This window comes from Dermacentor silvarum, chromosome 10 (genome assembly GCF_013339745.2).
Source record: "Dermacentor silvarum isolate Dsil-2018 chromosome 10, BIME_Dsil_1.4, whole genome shotgun sequence".
NCBI lineage: Eukaryota > Metazoa > Arthropoda > Arachnida > Ixodida > Ixodidae > Dermacentor > Dermacentor silvarum.
The window spans coordinates 153,493,820-153,518,961 of record NC_051163.1 but is presented as its reverse complement, the minus strand read 5'-3'; the positions used below and the strand labels follow the sequence as shown (position 1 = coordinate 153,518,961).

Genomic DNA, 25,142 nt, shown 5'->3' with positions numbered 1-25,142 from the left:
TTTGTCGTTTCTTTCTTTTATATATATATTTTTTTGCTAACAATACTGAGTGTCGACATTTCAGTAAATGCATACGATGATGTAGATTCACTCGTCTGTGAACTGACGAGATAGTTATTATACAGTGGGATTAGTATGAGAAACAAGCCGCTAATTTGTTGTGTTGTCGAGGCCGTAGCCTGTATTTGTGCGGCCGCACAAACGGTGTTGTGCGCACACACAAACGCGTGCACAAACACATGGATGCGCGCGCACACGCGTAGGCACGAAGCTGCCTCTTTGATAACAAACACTTAAGGTTTATTCGATTCAACCAAGTTTCCCTGCACCTATTAGCGGTACACTGCACCTTCAATTCACCGAGGTACAGCGATGCACCCTGCACTTCCGTGCTCCACTGCACATGGCGCAAGGCAAGGTGGCGCCGCGGTGCGGTGCTCCCTTGAACCTTGCAGTGCCCAACCAGCACCTTTCCATTTGCGGTGCTGTGCACGTTTTCTGAATCGAACAAACCTCTAAATTCGCACTTACTCACTGCCCTCCTTCCCCTCCCCTCTCCCCTTTCATCTCGGCACATACCTACAGATTTATTCTTCGTAACACACGCTTTTCGAATCGCGGCTGTTGCGTGAAGCTCAAAAACTGTACGACCGTGCGTCCAGAATATCTGTGCGTCGGAAGCGTTAGTCACAGCTCACGCGCGAAGTATACGTAAAGTTTACTTCGGCATACAACGTACGCGTCTAGACGCGATGCTTCCAAACTTTGTTCTGTCTCTTGAGAATAGCAGATTCCCAAGTCGGGGCGGGCACTATACGAGGTGCGGGACCACTGACCTGTAACCAGCAGCTCGGCGCTGTAGCTGTCGCTGCCGACCGCGTTGGAAGCGCGACACGTGTAGTTCCCAACGTCTTGCGCCGCGACTGTCGGAATCGTGAGCGTCGAGAGCGTCGCCGACAACTGTTGGGTCACCGCGCGGCCTCCGGCGACCACGGGCAGGCCGTCCTTCGACCAGGCGAACTGCACCGGCTGAGTGCCCCGTATCGCGATGCAGGACACCACGAGCGTCTCGAGCAACGGGTGATCCTTCGGGAAGTAAAACGGCTGCAGCCTGGGAGCCTCTGTGAGAATGCGCCAAAGTGATCAGCCGCGGGACGCGTCGTTATAAAATTAGCGGCGTTCGCCGATGTGGGAATGCCGGCGTTACCTTGGGCCGTCGTTGTGGAATAGATGACGGTCGTGCTCGTAAATAGAAGCGACCAGATGACCCACGACAACGCGGGAGGAGACATGTCGCCGGTTCTGCTGCAGCCAACGCGCGTTGTCTTTTGCGGTGGTTCAAAACCGATTGCTTTTTTTCAGTAAGAGCTCTGCATCCTCCGGGGGTGGACAACTAGCGCCACGTCGCGCCCAATGTTGGAAGTATACGTGTTTGCGCGACATTCATCTTCGAAGTAGGGCCTACACCACGTGAAAAGGCGCCCAATAGGTGGCAAGCGAAGTGCCTCGTGAGAATGTTCGCCATTTCAGCATGTGGTGAAAGAGATAAAACCAGTTCCGTAATATGAAGGCAAGTTAAAGCGCCCGCTCTTTAAGTGCCACTCTGAGCAGTAAGGAGCACCACCTCTCTGAAGGTGCCTATATATATATATATATATATATATATATATATATATATATATATATATATATATATATATATATATCCAGGAACGTTTCGCGGAAGCGGCTGATAAACTCAATAAACTAGTAACCGATAAACCTCTTACAAGTCTCCCTGACCCTTCTTCACAAAAGTGTCAACCGATTTATGTGCCGCCCTGGCCGTGATTCGCGCTGGCCAACACTCCCAGGTCGAATAGCCCCCCGCACACGTAGACACATATTCAACAAAGTGGACGGGAGGGTAGCCGCCGCGGTAGGTTAATTGGTAAGCCATCGCACGCGTAATGCGGAAGTTGTAAGTTCGGCTCCTACCTATTATACCTGCGGCAAGTTGTATTTTGCTCAACTTTGATTTCATTTTGCCTTATTATTTCCACATTTCAATTCAACATAACAATCAATTGCCCTATACTGCTTTCTCTGGCTTAATTTTGTATCTTCATGTAGGCGTGACGAACGCAAAATCGAGCCCCTTGGATTCCTTTAGTCTTCTCGCTACTATCGAGAAGTTTATCAAGACAGCTTGCTACGTTGTCATGCTCGCAGGTCAGGCGGCTCCTTCTCGCTCGCAACCTCTTAAGTTCGCGCGGAGTGCCCCGATTTCGCCAGTACATGAAGCCTTATATATTTCCTGTTCGACGGGATGTAACAGAACGCCGAGAAACAAAGGAGCACTTGATCAAGACCCACCAACGACTAGGAGCTCCGCCGTAAAGCTGGCGCTGCCGGCGGCGTTGCTGGCGCTGCAGGTGTAGTTCCCGACGTCTTCGGCGCCGACGTTGGGCACCGTCAAGACGGACACCGATTCCGTGATCATCTTCGACACGGGTTTCTCGCGTCCAGCTTGCAGCGGACGCCCGTCCTTCGACCAGGCGAAGCTGAACGGCGGAGTGCCCTGGTTGACGATGCACGTGACCGCTACGGTCCGCCCCCTTTGGTGATCCTTCGGGAATGCGAACGGGTGGACGCTGGGGGCATCTGCAGGTGCTATAGGGATGCGGCGCGTTCAAAGATTAGGAATGACCAAGTTTTTCGAACTCGGATTAGAGGGTCGGGAGTGCCTACCTGCTCGGGCTATGACGTGTAGTCTCAACACCGTTGCTTCGAAGAAAATGACCAATAGCGCCGTGGCGAGCACCGACATGGCACACTGGTTCCTAGAGCGAGCTTCCAGAAACCGAACAGGAATGCCGCGCAGATTTTTATATGGCGCGAGGAGGGCTGCAATCTTTATGAATCGCTGCAAACACATCCAGATGTAAGGCTCGTGGCGCCACATATGGAGAGCTCTGACAACTACAAAGAATTGCAGAGCCGAATGGGCGACAGCGAGCCAACTTTGAAAGCGGGCGCTTTGACGCACCTGATGTGTTATTCCTGCTGAGTAGTTGCTGCAATGTCCGCAGTAATAGAGTGGATGTTAATTTTGTTTTTCCGGCGGAAGCGACAAGGAAGTAGTTTAACCAAGTGCAATGGGAGATCGATGTAAATTTTGGACCGACAGCGACGCGGAAAAGCGGAAGCTGTTCGTGGCTCGTATGCGACGTGGTTGCTTCAAAAAAATTCGTGAACAGTAGTTTGAGAGTAATGACAGAGAGGACGTGTTTAAAAGCTGCTTGTAATTTTTCAGTTGTCGATTTCGCCGTATTCTTTCTTTGCAGAATCCTGGAAGCCGTGACGGCGCACTTTAGGCGTACATCTGTGGAGAAATAGTATGTACAATCTCTGCGCCGCATCCCCTGTTATTCCAACGATGCTATATTTTTTTCACATTAATCAAGAATAAATGAAGGCATGGAGCTAAGTGAACCTTTTTTCCCGCACGAACTGCTACGGACCTTTCATTCTGTGATGTTTTGAAATCGCAACGGCAGCCCCTATAAATATTGAGCACAGTCGTCTCTCGTTCAACTGTGACACCGCCGCGATCATCTCTGCGAAATCATGTTTTTTAACGAAGCTCTGATCCCGAATTGCCTCACCCTTGACTAGCAGCTTCGAGGTCGCACTGTCCGACCCGGCGACGTTGCTGACGGTGCACGTGTAGTTGCCGATGTCCTCGGCTCCAACGTCCGTGATGGTCAGCGAAGACAGCGTCTCCGAATGCTGCTTGACGTGGAGCCTGTGGCCGTTCTCCACCGGCACCCCGTCCTTCGTCCAGACGAATTTCAGCGGCTCCGTGCCCTCGAGCACGGCACAGTGAACGATGACTTTCTTCGGCATCGCCTTGGTTGAGGGAAAACTGAACGGCTGTACCTTGGGCGCTTCGACTGGAACGAAGATCGTGGCGTTGCTGTTAAAGGTGCTGGCCACTTCGTTCTGCGGGAATTGTCGCACGTTCGATTCGCAGCGGTCTCACCTGATTGTCCGTGGCATGTGCAGGCGAATACTGCGAGGATGGCCGTGACGAAGGCGGCGAGACCGTGTCGCGTCATTGCCCTCCTTGATTTGTTTGACCAGACGCTGAGCTCGATGCTTCGACCCAAGCCTGCTGGCCTACACTGCCGTCTGCACGTCTTGCGGGGTTGTCGTGAACTTTGGATCTTGGTGCATCGCGGACAACTAGCGCCACCAGGCGGCGATATTTCCAATCAGCGCAGCCGTGTGTGTGCGTTGTTCACGCAGAGTGGCGGCAGCGTAGGATCAACTGTCGCGGTCAACGGTATGAGGGCGCTGTGTAGTTAGCAGGCTTATAGACCCGATGTTTCTCCTAAAACTTTAACTAATTAAAAAAAATCATCGGTGGCAGATAGCACAATTCTAGTCTTTTCGCTGCTCTAGGTACTCTAAGAAGCAGGCATCACTTGCACGAGAAACTGAAATGCATAATGGAATAATTAAAAAAACAATATCACTAACTGAGGCTTTAATGAATTAGCTTACAGCACATATTGCAGTTTAGGAATTGTAGCTGGTGAGCCTGCAAGGAATGTCCACTTGAAGAGAGTTCTGTGGATGACGCAACTTTCGAGATATGCGCCATTAAACTTGCAGTAAAACTGCATTGTCGTTCTACTTACTTTTTTCATAAAAACACCGTTTTATGCATTGGAACAAAAATGTAACTGGATCGCCATTCGGGGTCCCCAAATGCGCGAATTTGGGGAATTAATATATCCAGACTGGCGTCATCCTGAGAATTGGTTCCACTTGAATCTGCCTTGCGATCCTCCCTGGCTACATTTTGTAAATTTCAGTATTTGCCGTAAGGTAATTAGTTGACAAACTTATTGGTAAATGTTTTTAATTAATTGATTATACATTTCAATTTCTCGTGAAAATAATGTCCGCCTGTTTGAGCAGTGCAGCTCAAAAATTAGAATCGTGCTATCTGCTACAGGTAATACTTAAAAGTTACTTATTGTCTTCGCAGAAACGCCAGGAATAGTCGTATCATTGCCGTCCGCATCCGCGTTTCGCCGATATCAGTGACGTGTGCGCGTATGGATAATTTATAATTCATTTCTAAAGCACAGGTACCCAGAAATGGGCGAGTTGGGATATGTTCATGATCTGTCAGCGCAAAACTAGACAAAGACGAAAAACAAAAGAGACGATGACAGGCGTTGTCTAGCAACTGAAGCTTTAACACAAACACGAGGCCAATATAAAGAACGTCCCAACTATCATGCACCAAGATTTCAAAATATATGTGCAAATGCCACTTAGCTGGGCAGAACCAAGGTTGCCGTCGCTTGGAGATACTCAGATTATTTCTTGCATTCCGCCTAATTACATAATTAGTTAGTTAACCAACTTCTCAAATATTATAATTAGATGAAAAGTGTCAATGAGGAAATTGGAGAGCAACATGAAAAACTCCCGATACAGCGTTCTGTTGCTCTATACGTGCTATACATAAAAGTGTTTTTCCGAGCGCGAAAGAAGCCCGCGAATACCCGCAAAATTGCCTCGCGAATGGCCGCTCGAGGCACTTTGCGTGTCGAAAAGAGAGAGAGAGAACACGTTGTACCACAGATGGATCTCCTCCCCAGAAAAGTTATATTAAGTATATTGGCATGGTTGATGCATACAAGGAGGAGCGCCGCATGCAGAGGTTGCACATGGCACGGTGCGCCTCATGTCGTCACATCTATTGTCATATAATATCGAGAGCGTTTGCGACAGCGAGATTAAAGGTAATAGGACATTAAAATACAGCTTGCGTAACGTGCCGCGGTGGCTTAGCGGTTATGGTGTTGCGCTGCTAAGCCCGAGGTCGCGGGATCGAATCCCGGCCGCGGCGGCCGCATTTCGATGGAGGCGAAATGCAAAAACGTCCGTGTCCCGAGTGCATTGGGGGCAAGTTAGGGGTGATCAAAATTAATCCGGAGACCTCCACTACGACGTGCCTCATAATCAAATCGTGGTTTTGGCACGTAAAACCCCTGAATTCATTCATTCATTAGAGCTCACGTAAAAGGCATTGTAAGGCGGGTACCTCGTAATAGTGCTTCTTAGGCAGGCAATGCTTGTAGTGGAAACCACGACTCGCACAAAGAAATGCCAGTTATGTAGTGCAATTCAGCATTTTTGAGCTGAGCAGCTGAACACGGTTTTTCATCTTATGAAGAGACACAAAACACGAGAAAATTGGGGGGAGCAGGCAGCGCAAATATCGGAACCTATGAATCAAGCAGGACGCCTTCGAAACTGCGGCACTTCGAACTTTCCTTTTTCCATCCTGGACACAAAGCGCGAGATGAGTGAATCCGACCCACCGGTTACAACGAGGCTTGCGGTGAACACGTCATTTCCGGCCTCGTTTGACACCCGACAGGTGTAGTTGCCGATGTCAGCTCCCGAAACTTGGTGTATGATGAGTGTGGACATCTTCTCGAGCGGGTTCTTTACGGCGAACTTTGAGCCACCGGCCAATATTTCTCCATCCTTGAGCCACTGAAATGTCAGCGGCAACGCACCTTCTGTTGCGAAGCAGGTCACAGTTACGTCTTTTCCAACCGGGTGGTTCTTGGGAAAGAAAAACGGCTGTATTTTGGGCGATTCTGAAACATAAATGGCGGGATGGTAGGAGAAAATGCTTGGCAAAAAAAAAAAAAAAAAAATTGAAAATGTAGGTCCTTATAATGAATGCGTTTCGTAGACGCCTAATTGTAGATGCTGTGCCATTGTAATTGCTGTGAATTCAAGTTTGAGTACAAGCGTAGAAGTTTCGTGACGATTGAAGCAGCTTACCGATGGAACGGCTGGAAACTGTGAAAATGCACGTTGTAGCGAAGAACACGAAGACGGGATACGGTTGCACCATGTTGGTAACGGTTGCTTGTGAAGTCTCGATAAACTATTAACTCAAACTCGAGATGAGAAAACCATCAAAAGCCTTCGAAGAATTCCAAGAAGGGGAAGACCCAACCTGCACCATGAGCGGCCGCAACTGAATGGGGAGCGCTACTGCGTGATTAACCCGCAAGCCATCTTTTTTCCTTCTCACGGGAAGCTAGCGCCACATAGCGGATGAGTTGCAAACGACGTCGAGCGTGCGGCGGTTTTCAAAGAGGGAACGTCCTTATTCGGGCGTGATGTGGCACCAATTGTCTCATAGTCCGCCGTCGTGATGTTCACATTTGCGTGTATTCATAGTTCTTATGTATTTGTAATTAGTGTAGTTATGGCTGGTTGCGGAATGCTAAAACATTAAGGCTGAACTTTTGGACTGTGCGCTTCATGGCTGCGCATACAGAACTGGCCGGCGGACTTTCATAGAACCGAAATTATAGTCACGGAATATGTTACGTCAATTAGGAACGATAAATTCTGTCACTGCATCAAAACACATAGTCACAGGGAAGAAGCAAACGGATTATTAGCAACAGGCAAAGAAGCATGAAGGCAACATTATACGAGTATATTCATATTGCTCGGCTGAAGTCACATAAATGTGAGGATTTATGGGAGGGACTGCGTTTCTTCAAAGACGCAGAGTGAAAGTGCTGCTGTCGCCAATTTAACAAGGAATGTCGCCACAACGAATGCTGATTCAGTGTAGCAGTGTATGCGTAACTCCAGTCATTCCCAGATCTGTTACGTCTCGTATAGAAGAATGTATATCCACTATGCTCCGGACCAGGACGAATTTTTCAACTGCGAAGCATTCTTTCTGAGAAACCAGTATGGGTTTCCTTCGTAGCTTCGTCCTACGTTCGGGTGGATGACAATGTTTCCCTTTCAGAAATGCATATGAATATGCGCAATTCTTCCCAAAATCGCATATTCTGAACTGACCTGTGAGCAGCAGTGCCGCCGTGAATGTGTCCCGGCCGAAGCGGTTGGTTGCTTCGCAGGTGTAGTTACCGATGTCTTCGGAAGATACTTCTGGTATGATCAGCATGCTCACAGTTTCGGTAACCGTCTTCTGCTTGACCTTGGTTCCGGAGCTCAGTTCGTGGCCGTCCTTAAGCCAGACAAAAGTGATCGGCTCCGTTCCCACGTGGGCGTTACAAGAGATGACCATCTTGGAGTTTGCCCGAGGATCCTTTGGAAAAGAGAACGGCTGAATCTGGGGAGCCTCTGAAATACGAGATTCGCGGACACCTGGCTGGTGACGTACGGAAACACAGGTAGACTGACTTTCTTAAGACGTAATAAAAGCGGCCTTACCGCCAGTTTTGCACGACGCTGGAGTCATGAGGAGGAACGCCGTCACTCGAAGTAAATGCGCTAATAGAGGACGCATGGCGGCACAAAAGAAGCTATGCCAGCAACACGATGCGAGTCGTGTGCGTCAGGAGCTGTGCGTAGTCGAATGCGATGGCTTCGTCGTGGTTTTGAAGGCGACGCAATGCGGCGATGAAGGGGAAGTGCTGCTTTTGTAGTCTGACGTGGACAGCTAGCGCCACACCGTGGAATATAGAGCAACGACATCGAAAAGGCGGGGGGTGTACATGAACGACCCGCCAGCAAGAGAAAGTGACGCTGGCAGACGGCGAAGATGTAAATAATTTTTTTAAACGTTTGCGGGTGACGCAGCTTTCTAATGGTTTTATAATCTCGAAAGTACAAAAAATTCCAAATCCCATATACTTTACCGCAGATCGCCAAAACATCCTCTTTCCCCTAGGCGACAGGCTTGCCTACTGTAATACGCGGCAGCTTGCTTGGAGTGTGTGAGTGAGCTAGTCATGTTTTCCCTCTCTCTTTCAACCCCTCCCCTCCCCACGTGTAGGGTAGCAAACTGGACAAAGTCTAGTCCACATCCCTGCCTTTCTTCCCTCCCCTCTCTCTGGAAACTTAGTTACCCGCCGCTTTAGCCCTGTGGGTATGGAGTCGCGCTGCTATATGAGCTCGAGGCCGCGGTGACCGTATTTCAATGGGGCGGAATGCAACCACGGCCATGTACTTAGATTTAGGTGTAGCTTAATGAACACCAGGTGGTCGAAATTAATCCGAAGTCCTCCCACTGCGGCGTGCTTCATAATCATATCGTGGTTTTGGCACTTAAAACCCCATAATTGAATTTTACGTTTCGAAAGAGAAGAAATGTTTGCCATCAAAAAGAACTATCAATCCTGATGTTTTTGTGTACACATCGGAAAACATTATGTATGTGTACCATAGCTTGAGGTATACATTTAGTTGCCGATGTGTCACACGCATTCGTCAATATGTACTTCACTGTCAGAGCGCATACCACCCTAAAAGCAGTACATACACTCAATACTAAACAAAACAGCCAAGTTACCTCCAATTCTTCGCGAGCGTTGCTCGAGCAAGGAGAAATTGCTATGTTAAACATCATCACACGGTAGGTCACAGTATATTGACTTCTTCGAGTGCCTACCTTCTACCATCAGCGTCGCTGTAACTGTGTCCCTGCCAACGTCGTTGCTGGCGGAGCAGGTGTAGTTTCCAACGTCCTCGGCCGTCACCTTTTCAATGGTCAGTGTCGCGATGCTGCCAGTCAAGGGAGCGGCGTATTTGTTCTTCGTGTTTGTAACGGGCCTGCCTTCGTGAGTCCAGCGAATTTCGAACGGTGCCGTTCCCCGCGTCACGGCGCAAGTGAGCAGGATCTTCTCGCCCAGGGCGATATTGTTGGCTAAGGAGATGGGCATGATCATCGGCGGCGCTGCGGAAACGAGTGATTTTCAGGAAAAAGGCCACCCAGGGCTGGCCTGAGCGAAAGGGCTGAACCGTAAGAATCGTGCGGCCACTTACATTTGTTTTCGTTGGCGCCCGCCACGTACGCAGCGCAAATGAGGAACGCTGGAAGTCGACAAAAGCTCCAAAGGCCGCTTGCGGCAGTCATGACGAAAACCTGTGGTACGATACTAATCGCAGCTTTGAGAATTTTGCCGAGACGAAGCCGCGTCAGCCTCACGCCTCGATGCGACTGAGCCACGGCGGGAAGGCTCTCGTTCACCGATAAAACGCATTCGGCTGCACATCACGGACTAGTGGCGCCTCCCAGCGGAGAGCACATGAACTTCAAAAGAGCTCACCGCCTGAAAGTGCATGGTTGCGCTTTAGCGGTTGTAGGTAGCGCTAGTGACACAAGTTTTGACAGTGAAACGTATTATAACGGGTGATGTTATTGCAGGACGGGTTCGTGATAAGGCACGGCATCTTCTCGGACGGGCGGGATTTTTGAAGCATGTATCACGTTCGTGATCGCAAGGCAAATGAAGGCTTCGTCAAAGCGCACAAGTGTTGTAGTAGCGCGTGTCCGTAAGCACTATCACAAGCCATCCGCGTCGACGTATCTGAGAAATTGACACATGCCCGCGCTTCGTAATGGGCTATTAATTAATCATTAAGCGCACATACAGAGGGTATTTCCTGTGTAGTATACTCTCACCTTCTACACGGAGAGCGGCGGTGTAGCTCGCGCTCCCTGCGGCGTTCGAAACCGTGCACGTGTAGTTGCCGACGTCCTCGGCAGTCGCGGCCTCGACAGTCAGAGCGGCCACGTTTTCTGTGAGAACCTTGACGTGCCTCCTGGGGCTGTTGTCGATTCGGTTCGAGTCGTGCGTCCACGCGAAACGAAAGGGACCCGCGCCTCTTGAGACGACGCACGTGACTGTGGCTTTCTGTCCGAGCACGGCGTTCTCCGGGAACGAAAAGGGCATGATTAGAGGCCGTCCTGAACGGAAATATACAATGTGGCATTAGAGCGCGTTTTGACGATCGTGGTTGCAGAGACCCCGATAGGACAGATCGAACGGGCTTACCGGTATCGGCGCTTTTGCAGAGGACAAGGTACTGCGCTCCGAAAAACAGCAACAGTAGGCTAGGCTGGTAAGCCATATCGAAAGCAGCACAGCACTGTGTTGTACAGCGCGTGCAGCGACGAGCTAACTGTGCGATCCGTGGTCGACTGAAGAGACGAGCGTTGGGAACAGCGAAACAGCGGTTATATAAGCGAGCAGCTGGACAACTAGCGCCACATCGAGGGCACTGAGGGAAACACTGCTCCAAAATTGCAACTCGCTGGCATTTTCTTTACTTTGATCAAATCATAAACGCCAACTCCTTCCCGTATGACACAGTTACGCTTGACAGTTATCTTTCATGCTATATTTTGTTTAACTTTCTAGACTGTTAGCTGTATCTATCGTGTATTTTCATGCGGTATAAGACGGTGGTTTAAGTGTCCGACGGGTGGTGGTTTCGCATCGCGGGAATTGGACAGAACGTTCAAAGCTACCGCGATGCGGTGTCCATGGACGTGAAGACGTTTATCCTGGCATCATCGCCAGGTGAAAAGTGTGAAAACAAGTACACATACAGCCGCATGAGGGTTGTTACTGCGAATTGCCTGACGGCTGTGACGGCGCTCCGATGCGACTCCTCCCCTTTGCACTTTCTTCACTTTCTCATACCCATAGCCCATTTGCTCGCGCTGTTTAGCAAAACAGATTTGTTCCGTTAGCCTCCCTACCTCTACATTTGCTTTCTCTCTAAGTAGACAGTTGCCATGCATAGACAATTACCGTGCACGACTTGGGCAGCGGTGTCGCTGTCTCTGCCGCCATTGCTCGTTCGTCAGTGTTATTCAGCGTAACTCGTGTATTCAGCATGATGTTGCGGCCGGCAGTTACAGACGTACTTGAAACGGCCTCCAAAGTGCTCAGACATTACTTTTTAATCCCATGAAGCCCATGCATCATTCCACAACAAGGAAAATTAAAACATGTTCCAATTTACGTATGGTCATTAAGATTATACGTCCCCCCTTCCCGCCAAAAAAGAAAAAGGAAAAATGAAATAAATGTGGTTTAAATTTTTTATTACAGCAATTAACTGATTATTAGTAACTTGATAGCTCCAGCGTGCCAAAAACACCGCTATCGCCTTTGCGTTATTTCCGCGCTTCAAAAGGCATCAGACCTAGCGCAGCACAAATGATAGCTTGCTATATATGCAATATTGTTGTGTTGATCTCTTATACAGCACAAGTTTTAGGCATGCATTAACAAGAGGTTCCACTGCAGTGTGGTTCTCTTTGGGTCATTTTTGTGTATACCTGCTTACGATGCAGCTTGCTTTGTAGTAAGAAGCAATAAACTTAAATCTTGCCAGCGATGCAAGCGTTCTGACCTAGAGCAGTTTTCTTGGCCAGCGCGAACAGTGAATTTTACTCGGTCGACATAGTGAACGGACGCAGTGCATTTCTTCGAAATTTTGCAATTTTCTATTAAACGTAACAACAGCACGAAATTTGCTTTTGCCATCGTATAGCTTCCTATTTATTAGCCTTGATTGATTGTCCTTACAGGTTGGCATGGCTACCATGAGCGACGAGCGATAGGAGCTGCCAACGACGCCTCATTGGTGGCTGACTTCATGTAAGTGGCCTTTATTGAACTTGTAGGCTTCACATCAGATGGGTTGGTCCAAAGGCTGCCAGCCGTCCCTAAATTAGCGGGACAGTCCCGACATTTGATTAAATGTCCGTCTCGACTTCAACCAATCCGGACGGCCAAATGTCCTGACCTTTCAATTTTTTTCTACTGGATAACAATAAGTACACCCACCACATTCCCTTTTTATAATGCCTGACAGCTCTTTTTTTTTTTTTTTGTGCATGTGTTGTGTTGCAGCACAAAGGCGATTTCGTTTTTATATTGGTTCTAGGTCGGTTGCAGGCCCTAACCGTTCATTAGTTCCGCATTGGTAGCCGTGTTAGTCAGGAAACCATACTGCACCTTTCTTGTAATTCGCGACATGATAAGACTGAAAAATAAAAAAAAAACTTCAACTCTGTTTCACGTGTAGTTTGGCGGCTTCTGGCACTCACTGGGCCGGTCGTCGCCAGCCCATCCCCGACTATGTCCACCCGAAAGTTGGCAACCCTAGTTGGCCCGCGTGTGCAGAGAAGTGGCAGTCAGACTTCAACTGCATCCCTATACCTCATCAGTGATCGCATTGCTATCCTAGCTAGCTGCTAATAAAAGTCTCATTAGCCATGAAAGCACCAGAAAAAAAAAAGCGGGCAAGCTTTCACTCGGTCGTGCAAAGTATAGGCACAGCGAAATTGTCAATCCTCAATTCTTACTGGCTGCTACTGCTAGGTACTAACTTGGTTGCTGCTACGTATTAACTCGGTTTATCTTAACTACGCATGTAGGGAAGGTATTCTCGACCGATCATTTTCGGAGGTACCTTCCCTTTCGCGACATTTCGCGTGACTATCGCTGGACGCGTCGGCGCCTACGAGCGACAGCGTTCCTGGCATGCCACAGACGCAGGCAGGCAGGCAGGAGCCATGTCTGTGTCGAGTGAAGCGAGCGTGCACCTGCGCCGGCGGTTACTAGGCAACGCGGGCGCCGTCGGCGGCAGCTCTGCGCGTTGCCTCGTTGATGCTGCTGCAATTTGTTTCTCTATCTCGCTCTCATTTTCTCTTTCCCTCTCCCGAGCATTGCGCGCGCCGCGCGCATGCTCTCCTTCCCGCTTCTTAACGTCCCATGTCAAGGCTACATGTGCACGGCACGGAGAGGAGGCGTGGTACACGCCGCTCCGCGAGGTGGTTGCTAGGCAACGCAGTGATGTCATAGCTCGACGAGGCTTTGCGACAGCAGGCGCCACTTTTCACGGTTAGCGAGAAGAGCTTCGCTGTTAAAGAAATCGCTTTATACGTACGTACAACACAATCACACTGATCGTTCCTATTGCTGAAAAGACCTAAGTGTCATGGTCCTGTAACGATCGAACTTTAATTAGAAGCTCTATTTCGCGTTTCTACCAGTCACGCTGGCTCCGTGGCTACGGAATTGTACTCTTGAGCATGACGTCGCGGGTTCGCTTGTACGCCGCGGTGGTCCCATTAGGAATGCCAAAAGGCTCGTTGAGTTGAGTTTAAGTGCATATTAAGAAAGTGTGTGTAGCTATCATCATCAACTTCATCGTACCACCCTCCTTCCTCATCACATCCTATGTTGCTCCTTCCCCAAACCCCTTCCCCAGTCACAGGCACTTCACTGAGGGCGACCTCTTTCTGCCAATAAACGAAGTTTCTCTCTCTCTTGCGCAACCATCCACAACAGCGTACATAATTGATGCCCACTATACAGGTTTGGAACGTGAAACCTCGTCAGGGATCGCACTGCTACCCTAGTTGCTCATAAAAGCGTATATGGTTCTTCGCGTTAGCTGGACTGTACGCAACGAAAACGTGGTTTTGCGAGATTTACATGGTTGTATCGAACGCGGGCACTTCGAGCGACCCATATATAGAAGAGAGAAGAGAAAGCAAGGAGAGAAAAGGCAGGGCGGTCTACCGTACGAGCATCCGGTTTACTAACCTACACTGGGGGTAAGGGAAAGGGGAAAGAAAGAGGAAATGAGAGAGCACTGAGCGCATGTGGTAGGATGCACAGGCGCACTCTAGGCGGTCTCTCAAACCAGTGTACTTCAAGTACTGGACCAGTGCACGAATAGCTTTTTGTGCCAGTGCACTTCAAGTACTTCAACCGGTGCACTTCATCAAGTATACTATACCAGTGCGCGAATAGCGTTTTGTGCCAGCGTTTTGTGCCAGTGGCCGCGGTCCTAGTATTTTTGACTCAACAGAACGGTATCGAGTTCATATAGAAATTGCACGGCTAAGGCATGGCCTACCTTCCACTATCAACGCAGCCGTATATAGCGCTGTCGCTGCCGAACTCGTTGGTGACTGTGCAAGTGTAGTTTCCGACGTCCTCGGCGGTCACCCGCTCGATGGTCATCGTCACGATGTTGTCGACGACCACTCGAGAGTGCTTCCTCGCGCCGTTCGCGAGAACCCTGCCGTCGTGTTCCCAGTCGAAGCGAAAGGGTTTCCGTCCGAGCGCAGCGACGCACGTGACGCTGACCTCCTCGCCGGCGTTGACGTTCGGCGGAAAGGCGAACGGTTGCATTCGTGGTTGATCTGCGCGTGAAACAGCGACGGCTGTGGTGTGCGTGTACGCACTATTCGCCCAAAAGTTGCGACGCCATTGCTTGAAATGACAGGCACTGTATCTGTCGGGCCATACTGTAATCTCACCGCGCGCGCTGCGGTTATTCGTCCACCTACACTTAGCATCGCAGTACGATGACGCCTGTACCTAGTGGTACTTTCAAGCATTTCTACATTTTCATTTTAACCGCTTGCGCTCCCAGTCGCTAGGCCACTCGAATTTAGCAGCACTATTCGAATTTAGCAGGTCTGAGCAGTCCTTGACCCAAAATAGCGGCTCGACAAAGCTGTAGGCTAAAATCGCGCTGCTTAGTCCTTTTTTCTTTCCTTTTCTTTTATTTCCCCTTTTGGTTGTCTATAGTTTACTGTGACATTTCACTGCGTGTCAGAGCGGTTGACTGCTGCCATCCCTATACAGTACATTTCGCATAATGCTGCTAGTGTGTTTTTTTCTTTCTTTTTTTCGAATCGGAAAATGTGCTTGCCAGTCGTTAAATTCGTGACCTCTCCTTTCGCGTGCCTTCAGTTGATCTTAATCTGAATATGAAAGCAAACCCAATGCCTAACTTAATGCTGTTCGACGCCCGAGCGAGTTGAGCGCAACCGCCTGCCTTCAAACTCAGCGCCGCAATTTTACCAGAATTTTCCGATAGATGTGTCCGAATATTTTGGTTGTCTCACCGTGAAAATGTGGCTTTAGTATTTGGCGGACATGTTGAGAAGAGTCCAGCGGTCGTAGTGAAATTTCCCACTTTAGCCGAACGGAGGCTAATATTTCCGGCGACTGCCACTTATAATAAAGATCCCATTAAATCGCTGTTCGCGCAAATTTTCCGGAATATTTCGGTTAACACGCAGCATTTTCCGAAAGATTCAAGGTTCGTTTTATTTCACTAGGAGAGAAGGGTCCGGGGGAAAACAAGCTGCCTTGAAGCAGCTTGACATATCCCGAGGCCCGTTTTATCAAATTAGCAAGTTGCTATTCACGCAAACAAGACGTCCACAAGTCGCAGCCACTGACAACTTGGAATTTCTTGTCAAGAATCTTCATAGGGATTTACGAAGATTTTTAGCGGATTCTGGCGACGTTTGAACGTTTTAGCGAAATACCTTGAAGAAATATGCCAGAACTTGCCTCGGATCTTTTCGGAGCAGCTAAATGGGTGCACGGCCCGGCAGGAACTTCGGTCATACTTTCAGTGGCTTCCACACTTGCGGCAAGGACTTACGTGCTGCAACTGTGGAAAAGTACGAGCATGCGTTTCAGCCTGTTCGGGTATTTACCTTGCGTCGCCGCTAGTGTGAAACGAAGTGTTGCTAAAAGCAGGGCTGCTGTCGTCATCAGCTTGTTCTTCGCGCTTGTGGTGGCCATGGCCTCGCCGGACAAAGTGAGCAGCCCGCGCACCTTCATCGGTGCGTGTGAAAGAACGGTGACTTCTCTCTTCAATTCTCTCAGTTCTCTCTTCGTGGTCCGGTGAAATGGCACCGCGCACTTGGGCATGCAGCTAGCGCCAACCGCGGCAACTTTTGGAAACAAACAGTGTGTCGGCCAAGCAGAATGCATTTGAGTGAGAGTCCGTGCTTTTATGCGTGTACGGGCAACATTGGTCTCCCTTTTGTGTGAATGTTCCCTCTGGACGGTCTTTCTCGCAAGTTATTCGTTTCGTGACTGCTGTCGTGAGGCCGGTATACACCGAGTGATGGAATACAGGCATATTTTGTCTGTATACGCGTTGGCGTGCTACCTGGTCCTTGCCGTGCGTCCTTTATATAGCTCTGCGCGCGATTGTCCTTTAGCAAGTACAAGATGTGGCGTTGTGAAATGATGTTAGTCACACTACAAGGCTGCGTGCCCGCGCCCGGGTTTCAGCTGTGAGAAGCGCACCTTAAACACGAGAAAGACATGCAGGGCTGCACCTTATAGGGAAATAGCACGGGACCATCAACAGTTTGCGTGCAGCGTGAAACACTCAGTTGTTAGAAACATCGATGTTCCAAGTACCACAGACAAAAAAATAAAAGTAAACGGAAACAACGTGGCTTTTGGAAATAAAGCGAGACGGAGGCGCAAGATCAATCGTTTCAGTCGCTCGTTGCGTTAACAAACACTCTAACAGAACTGAACAATTGAAGCTAAAGTGCTGAACATCCATTCCCACATTGGCTGATTGGGTGCTGGTGTGCACTATCCTCCGCGGTGGTTTAGTAAAATGCTATGGCATTCTACCGCTCAGAACGAGGTTCCGGGTTCGATTCATGCAGCCGCGAGGGCCGCATTGCGATGTGGCTTAATGCGAAGTGCCCCTCGTGTGCTTACATTTAAGTAAGAACCCCACCCGAAGTCATTCACTACGGTGTCTCCGATAGCCCCAATGTTGATTTGTGACGTTATACCCCCATGAATCGATTAATCGGCCAATCAATCCCGGAGCACTGACCTGTGACGAGCAGTTCGGCGCTGTAGCTGTCGCTCCCGACCGCATTGGATACGCGGCACGTATAGTTGCCCACGTCTTCGGCGGTGACTTTCGGAATGGTGAGCGTCGACAGCGTATCCGTCAGCGACCGAGGCATCGCCCTGGTCCCCTCGTTCAAGGGATGGCCGTCCTTAAACCAGGCAAACTTGAGCGGCTGGCTTCCCCGAATGGCGATGCAGGACACCACGAGGGTTTCTAGCAGGGGGTGATCCTTGGCGATGTACACGGGTTGCAGCTTCGGGGCTTCTGTTCAAGCGTGTGCGAAAAGTCGAGAAATGATACTTTTCTCAGATATTTACTTATACTTCTTCGCTGAGCTTTAATTACCTTGTGCCTCCGCTGTAACGAGGATCAGAAATGCCCCAAGTAGTGATCCAGCAATCGAAGCCGAAGTAGACGGAACCATTTCCACGGGCGTCTTGCGTCTGCATGCGTGCGCTGTCTTGTGGCGGACGCGGTGCTAGTTGCTTGAGGTCGCCATACAGGCAGCCACTCATGCAGACAACTGGCGCCACACTTAGTCTAAAACAGCAACTACGTCGCTGATGTGAGGCGGCATCTTTGAAAGAGCATTCGCGAAGTTTTCAGCGTGATGTGCAGTGCCTCAGCAATATTTGTAGTATTATTGTCGAGCGCCGTGCGGCGCATCCTGAATTGAATCTTGAAGAGTGCAAAAAACAAAAACAAAAAAAAAAGAACAAATAGAAGAGAAAAAAGGAAAACGCGAAGAAAAATGGAACACAGGGGCAGAAACCGCAAGATCGAACTTAGTCACATTGCGACCAGCATGGAGTGTCAGTGTCGAATAGAGCGATTGTACAAATCTTTCAGTAGAAGAGAGAAATGGAGAGGGAAATAGATTACCTCCCTACTGAAAAACCCCCGTATTCCCCATAACTCTTACATCCAATAACATCATGTGACATATAGGAAAAACAGGTTTTTGTAAGGATCCTATGCGTTTCATATAGGATTATTGGATATGGGAGTTATGGGGCATATGGCTTTTTCAATAGGGCTAGAAACAAGTTATATGCTTTTTAGTTCATGACACAGCGCAAACAGCGCGAAGACTGGTTTGTCCGTATATCACGACATCATCACGCGCATTATAGCACTTGGAACGTTTTTGACAACTGAACCAAGCAACGTCACCATTTGTTTTCATAATCTCGAGGACATTGAGATGGGGGTTTCCGTAGCGCCAGCCGCTATCACGTCCTATCATCACCACCACGACCACGAGACTAGCGGTTCTCTTTTAGTTCTATTACCATACGAACATTACCAAACAATTAAGTGCAGTGTGTTTTCATTCATATTTTCTAGGAAGAAAAATAACCCTTCCACGGCTGAAAAAAATGCGAAGATAAAGTTTTGTTCCGACCCACCGGCTACCGCGAGCTCTGCCGTGAAGCCGTCGCTTCCCGCGGCGTTGGTAGCGGTGCACGTATAGTTGCCAACGTCCTCGGCACCGACGTCGATCACGGTGAGGAGGGACACCGACGCGGTGACCATTTTGGAGTTGGCTTTGTGTCCCTGAATCGGCAGCGGTCGGCCGTCTTTGAGCCACTCGAAATGCAGCGGCTGCACGCCTTGGCTGGCGATGCAGGTGACCGCGATAGCCTGTCCCAGAGGATGGTCCTTGGGAAATGCGAAGGGGTGAAGTCGAGGTGGCTCTGCGGGGGCGATAGAGACGGTTTGACCCGTGCACGCATAATTACTTCAGGACCTGGAAGTTTGTGTCTATTCGACGACGTCCGACGAAGTGTCGGCCTACCTGCTCCTGCCTCGATGCTCGACGCTAGCGTCGTCGTCGTCACCAGAAGGATGGTCACCAGCATGACTCAGAATAGACGTCCGTGAAAGCCTGGATTCTTCGCGCGGTCACGGTGCACTGAAGCTCGCTTTTATTGCGCGCTGTGATCGTCGAACGTGGGACAACTTCGCACAACGGAACATGTGGCGCCCCATGGAGGCAGACTGCATAAGTAGGAGCGGTGGAACCAGACGGAGACTAGGCGCGCCAGAGCAAATCAGCGAAACGCAGCGTGGAAACTCAAATCACCGCGATCTTCTCGAGGAGGAGTCTTTCCAACATGTGAAAAGTGCGAGTGATGTTGCCCAGTGTTTCTGATTACTGGTACACTGTAAAATAATTTACACTCTTATTCACTTATAAGGGTGTAAATTATTTCAGAATGTACAGTGTTCTCATCTATGACCATGACATGGAAAAGATAGTACGTCGCGCGCTGCTTGCGGATTGGAACTTCGCGACACAACAAGCTGCACTCTAATAAAGTGGTGCGAAAATTTTGGCTGGAAGAAAATCCGGCTGTACTCGCAAGTTCGCAGCGTAAATGAAAGCTAAGAATGAATTGCTATCTGGTGTGTATTTTATCTTTTAGGCGTGCGCAGGTACGAGCGTTCTAGAACGTCTGATGTACTCGGTGAATATTATTTTGGGAATGGCTTTACGAGATAATTAGGCGTCGTAGCGAATATTTGCCGGATATCATCGTGTGTTGTCTCATTTCCTTGTGGCCAGTTTTCCGTACGCCGAGCCGAGCACAGCGTGTGCCTGCGGCGATGTGGGAGCAGCGCTTGGTTTTTTATCGCCTCAGACACGGCTCCAACTTGGGTCCCACGTGGAGATGCGCGAGAAAGTACATTACAGAAACAACGGATCTCGTTCTGACGGTAACTTCTTTTTACCTGTCGCCTTGCCGTCTACCGAAGTTCACCTTGACTGTCATCACTCCGTGGTAGTTGAACGGCGACCACGGTCGCTGGTGCTGACCTCGAAGTCGCGGGTTCGAGTCTCATGTAAACACCTCCGCTTACATAGGTTTGGGCGCATTCTGATGAACCTCGTGTTATCGGGATTAATCTGAAGCCACGCCCACTACAGTGCTACCTTTGCGAAGTCAAAAACCAATGAGTTCTTATTATCATTATTAACTTGCCAGTCAAGTAGTAGTAGTAACAACTTTATTTATCCTTTTTACAAGGAAAGGGGCAGCGGGGTAGAGGGGGGAAGGGGTCTACTCGAGGTAGTCCTCCGCTACCCTCTCAGCCCACCCCAGGATGGCCTCCTGAACGTCGGGCCTGGAGCTGCGCAAGGCAGCCCCCCACTGCTCCTCACTAGTAATTAAATTATTAAGGGGAGGGGGCAATGAGTGTTGAGGGCATCCCCACATTATGTGGTCGAGATTGGCCTTGGCCGCTGAGCAGAAGCGGCAGACCGGGGAAGGGTAGAGAGAAGGGTGAATGACTTGTAGAAAGTGAGGGGAGGGAAAGGTGCGAGTCTGTAGCTGCCGCCAGAGGATCTCGCGTTTACGTGGAGAATTACGTGCCAAGGGAGGAAATGTGAGACGATCGAGTGTATAATGTGCACAGATGTGGTGGAATGTGAGAAGGCGATCTCTCGCGGGAAAACGGCCTCTCGAAAGCAACGATTTGCGACTCACCTAATGCCCGCGCCCGGTCCGTTAATCCTCGGGCGCTGGCGTGAGCCACCTCGTTGCCGGCGAGACCCGCGTGTGCTGGGGTCCAAATCAGGCCTACGTCTTGTGTGGGAGGGTGAGAGAGGGTTAGGGAAAGGGCTTGTCTTGACACCCTGCCCGCTCCGAAATTGCTGATGGCTGTTTTTTGAGTCGCTGACAATGACGGAGGAATTTGGAATAGCGAAAGCCAGGGCTATGGCCGCCTCCTCCGCCTCCTCCGGAGAAGAAGCATAGACAGAGGCAGCCGTAGCTAACGGCCGTGCGAATTTATTACTGAGAGGGCATATTTGGAGCCAGTGCTATATTCGGCGGCGTCGACATAGAGCACGTCGGTTGAATTGGAGAATTTTCTGTGTAGGGCCTTGGCCCTTTGCCTCCTGCGTGGGATGTGATGTATAGGGTGCATGTTTTTAGGGAGTGGTGGAATGTGTAAATTCGCGTGTATGTGGTGTGGAATGGTGTGTTTGGGGTGACTGAGAGATGGTGGAGAAATGCCTAAGGAGTTGAGAATGTGTCGTCCGGTTTTCGATTTGGAAAGGCGGGTTTGTTGGGAGGTGAGATGGGCTTCGACGAGCTCGTCGAGTGTGTTGAAGGTACCGGTCTGCATGAGCCGTTCTGTGGACGTGCGTAGTGGGAGGCCTAGGGCGAATTTATAGATTTTGCGAAGGAGGGTGTTTGACCTTGTCAGCCTCCTTTCTGAGAAGGTGTAAGTATGGGAGTGTGTAAGTTACCTTTGTGATGACAAAGGCGTGTATTAGTCGGAGAAGATCATTTTCCCGCAGACCGCCGTGTCGGTTGGACACGCGGCCGAGCAGTCTGAGAGTGTTGTCGACGGTGGATTGGAGTGTCTGGAGGGTGTGCGTGTTGTGTCGATTGCTCTGAATATGCAGACCGAGAACCCTGAGCTTGTCTACCCTGGGGACATGTTTGTTGCCGAGGAGGATGTGGATGTCGGGAGTGTGTCTACGGTTGCCGGTGTGGGCAGGAAGGAGAAGGATTTCAGATTTCTCGGGGGAACAGACGAGACCATGCGTCCCGCTATGGCCTCCACCTTATCGGCGGCGGCCTGCAGTACGTCTTGAATCTCACCGTCTGAGCCACCTGTGACCCAGAGGGTGATGTCGTCCGCGTATAGGGAGAAGTTCAGCCCTGGGATGGTCTTAAGGGAGCGTGCAAGGTGGAGCATGGCGAAATTGAAGAGCAGGGGAGATAGCACGGACCCCTGGGGCGTGCCAAAGCTCCCAAGGTGATAGGTAGGGGATTGCTCCGCGCCAATAAATATTGTCGCGGTGCGGTTGGAGAGGAATGCGGCAATGTAATTGTGGATCCTTTCGCCTACCCCAAGAAGGTTTAGCTCCCGAAGTATGACGCAATGATCCACATTATTAAAAGCGCCATGAAGGTCAAGACCTAGAATTGCTTGTGTGTCGTGAGTAGGGTTGGGTGTCAATATGTCGTGCTTCAAGCGAAGCATAACGTCCTGGCACGACAGGGAGCGGCGGAATCCCACCATCTCTGGTGGGAAGAGGTTGTTGTCCTCAATATATTTATTGAGGCGGTTGAGGATAATGTGTTCGAAAGTTTTGCCAATGCATGAGGTGAGTGAGATTGGTCTGAGGTTTGACGTGTTTACGGGTTTGTGGGGTTTGGGAATAAAGATGACTCTGGCATCCTTCCACGAGGATGGAAGGGTGCCAGTGTCGAAGCAGTGGTTGAAGTATGTTGTGAGTGCCTTGACAGAATTGTCGTCCAGGTTTCGGAGAATTTTGTTATTTATCTGGTCGGGGCCAGGAGCGGAGGTCGTGCGGAGGTTAGCCAACGCGTGGCACACCTCGGCTTCTGTGATCGGTGTAGCAAGGTCCGGATTAGGTATGCCGATGTAGTGGGGAATGGAGAAACGACGTGCGGGGGGAAGGTGTTTTTCTCGAAGCTCAGCAAAGAGTCCCTTTAAGTTGTCTTTGTGAGCGTGCAAGAGTTTGCTTATATGATGGTTGTGTTGTGTGCGTGAGGTGGTGGGATCTATGAGGTGTCGTAATAGTTGCCACGTCCGCTTACTACCAAGCTGACCGTGCATGCTATCGCATATTTGGCCCCACTGTTGGTTAGTCAGCTGGGTGGCATATGTTTGAATTTGGAGATCGAGCTGAGCAATTCTAAGTCTCAACCTTCGATTGTGGCGGCGCTTTTTCCAGCGTTCAGGAGAGATGCCTTGGCTTCCCACATGTGTAGGAGCCTGGCATCGACTGTGGGGAGCGGTGTGTCAAGAGGGAGGGTTGTGGTGTGTGCCTGTGTATCGGCGTGGAGTTGTTGGACCCATTCCGTGATGTCGGCAATGTCGGCAGGGGCGGACATTTGCCTTGCATCGCGGAACTGGTCCCATTTAGTGAGATTGAGGGGCTTTGGTGCGAGGACTTGTGGGCGGAACAGTAAGGTTGTTTGGATGATGTAATGATCGCTGCCGAGGTTGATTTGTAAGTTAGTCCAGTTGGCGTGCTGGATTCTGTGTGTGAGTGTTAGGTCGGGGGAAGTATCCCTGGAAACGCTGTTACCAAGTCGTGTGGGTATGTCAGTGTCGTTATGGAGTGTAAGGCGGTGATTTTGTATGTGTGCCCAGAGGGCTCTGCCCTTGGGTGTACTGCTGGAATGACCCCATAATTGGTTAGGGGCATTAAAGTCTCCTAGAATTAGGAGGGGGTGTTTACCGGCAGCGGAGAGGCATGAGCGAATAGTTTGTCGAATTTGTGATGTTTGTCTTTAGGGCGACTGTAAACGTTCAAAATGTATAACGCCGGAGTGCGAATTTTGCGAGGAAGAATTTCGATAAAGTCGTGCTCTATGTCAACGTCTTCGAATTTAGAGTGGGTGGCGGTCAGATGTTTAAGTATGAGTACGGCTGTATTAGGTTTGGTGTTGCATTTTGCTTGCATGATATTGTAACTAGGGAATTGCACGGTTCCATGGGTTTCCTGTAGGCGATGACGGCAGGCGGATTGTTGCAGCTGGCAATGTACTGCTGAAAGCTGGCTTTCTTACGGCCAAACCCCCTGCAGTTCCATTGCCAGACTACGAGTTCGGAGCGGGCAGGACTACTCGCCATCACTCGGGAGTGCGGGTGGGGAGTTGGTTGGGGGTGGAGTGATGGCTTGGGTGAGAGTGGCTAGTTGTGCCATGACGGACTCAAGAAAGCGGTCTAGTTTGTCATTAAGGGCGACAAATTGCGCGGTGCAGCTTTGTTGGAAGGCCATGAAGTCTTGTTGTAGTTGGTGGGCTTTGGATTCAAGAGTGGTTATTCTATCGTTAAACCCAAGGAGGGTATCGTCTAGGCGATCTTCCGTGCGCGGCGTATCGGGGGTTTTGCGTTTGTTGGGGGGAGAGGGTGTCGTAGGTGGCTGAGATTCAGGAGCAACATCCATGGGAGAGGGTGGGTCGTTAGACGTAGGGGTAGGTGATGGGAGTGATGGTGTGAGAGGTTGCGATGATGGGAGACTATAAGTTGGGAGGGGGAGGGGAGGGTGGCTGGGTGGACTGAAGCGACAGTTTTAGCTGGCGAATCTCCTCCTTGAGAGTGGCGTTCTCTCGAAGGAGAGATGTTTCGAGATTGGAGGGCTGAGATGGCGAGGAGCAGGTGGAGGCTACCTAGCCCAGCTTACCTGGGTGGGGGTGTTGCTTGCTTTGAGGGAGGCGGCGGTGGTGGTGGTAGGGCGGGCCAGGCTTCGCCCTGGGAGGTAGTGTGTGGCCCTGGGGTCTTGCTGCTGCTCCTGGCGTGGGCTTGGGCAGGATCTATGGCCGGGAATGAGGGTGCTTGTTGGCTCCTTGCCTTGGAGGGAGTCTGTTGGGGCTTGTAGCGCTGCTTGCACAGCTGGGAGCCCGTAGGGTGTGCACCGTTACAGACGATGCACACCGGTTTGCAGTCGTGGTCCATGGAGGGGTCGAGAGTTCCACAATTCGGGCAGCGTGTGTCTGTGGAGAACGGGCACACGTCCTGGCGATGGCCGACTTTGCGGCAGCGAGTGCAAGCCTCGATCTTCTGCCGGTAAGGGATACAGCGGAGGGCCACAACCCGTAGTTGATTTGTAGTAGGGGACGCGCTTCCCTTGG

The 25,142-nt window shown here is 50.2% G+C and overlaps 1 protein-coding gene across 1 annotated transcript in view; it reads right to left on the bottom strand.

The window, feature by feature from the left end:
- The window catches only part of LOC119431931 (titin-like), a 59,060-nt gene extending 39,681 nt beyond the window's left edge, over positions 1-19,379 (bottom strand). The window contains exons 1-13 of the mRNA XM_049658110.1: positions 19,316-19,379; positions 18,927-19,214; positions 17,497-17,781; positions 14,740-15,028; positions 12,920-12,974; positions 10,478-10,727; positions 9,464-9,748; positions 7,909-8,193; positions 6,387-6,671; positions 3,648-3,935; positions 2,356-2,652; positions 837-1,130; positions 350-498 (exon numbers count right to left, since the gene is read on the bottom strand). Coding sequence (XP_049514067.1) covers positions 350-498; positions 837-1,130; positions 2,356-2,652; positions 3,648-3,935; positions 6,387-6,671; positions 7,909-8,193; positions 9,464-9,748; positions 10,478-10,727; positions 12,920-12,974; positions 14,740-15,028; positions 17,497-17,781; positions 18,927-19,214; positions 19,316-19,379 — 3,114 coding nt within the window. The remainder of the gene's footprint in view (positions 1-349; positions 499-836; positions 1,131-2,355; positions 2,653-3,647; positions 3,936-6,386; positions 6,672-7,908; positions 8,194-9,463; positions 9,749-10,477; positions 10,728-12,919; positions 12,975-14,739; positions 15,029-17,496; positions 17,782-18,926; positions 19,215-19,315) is intronic.
- Positions 19,380-25,142: the final 5,763 nt, after the last annotated feature.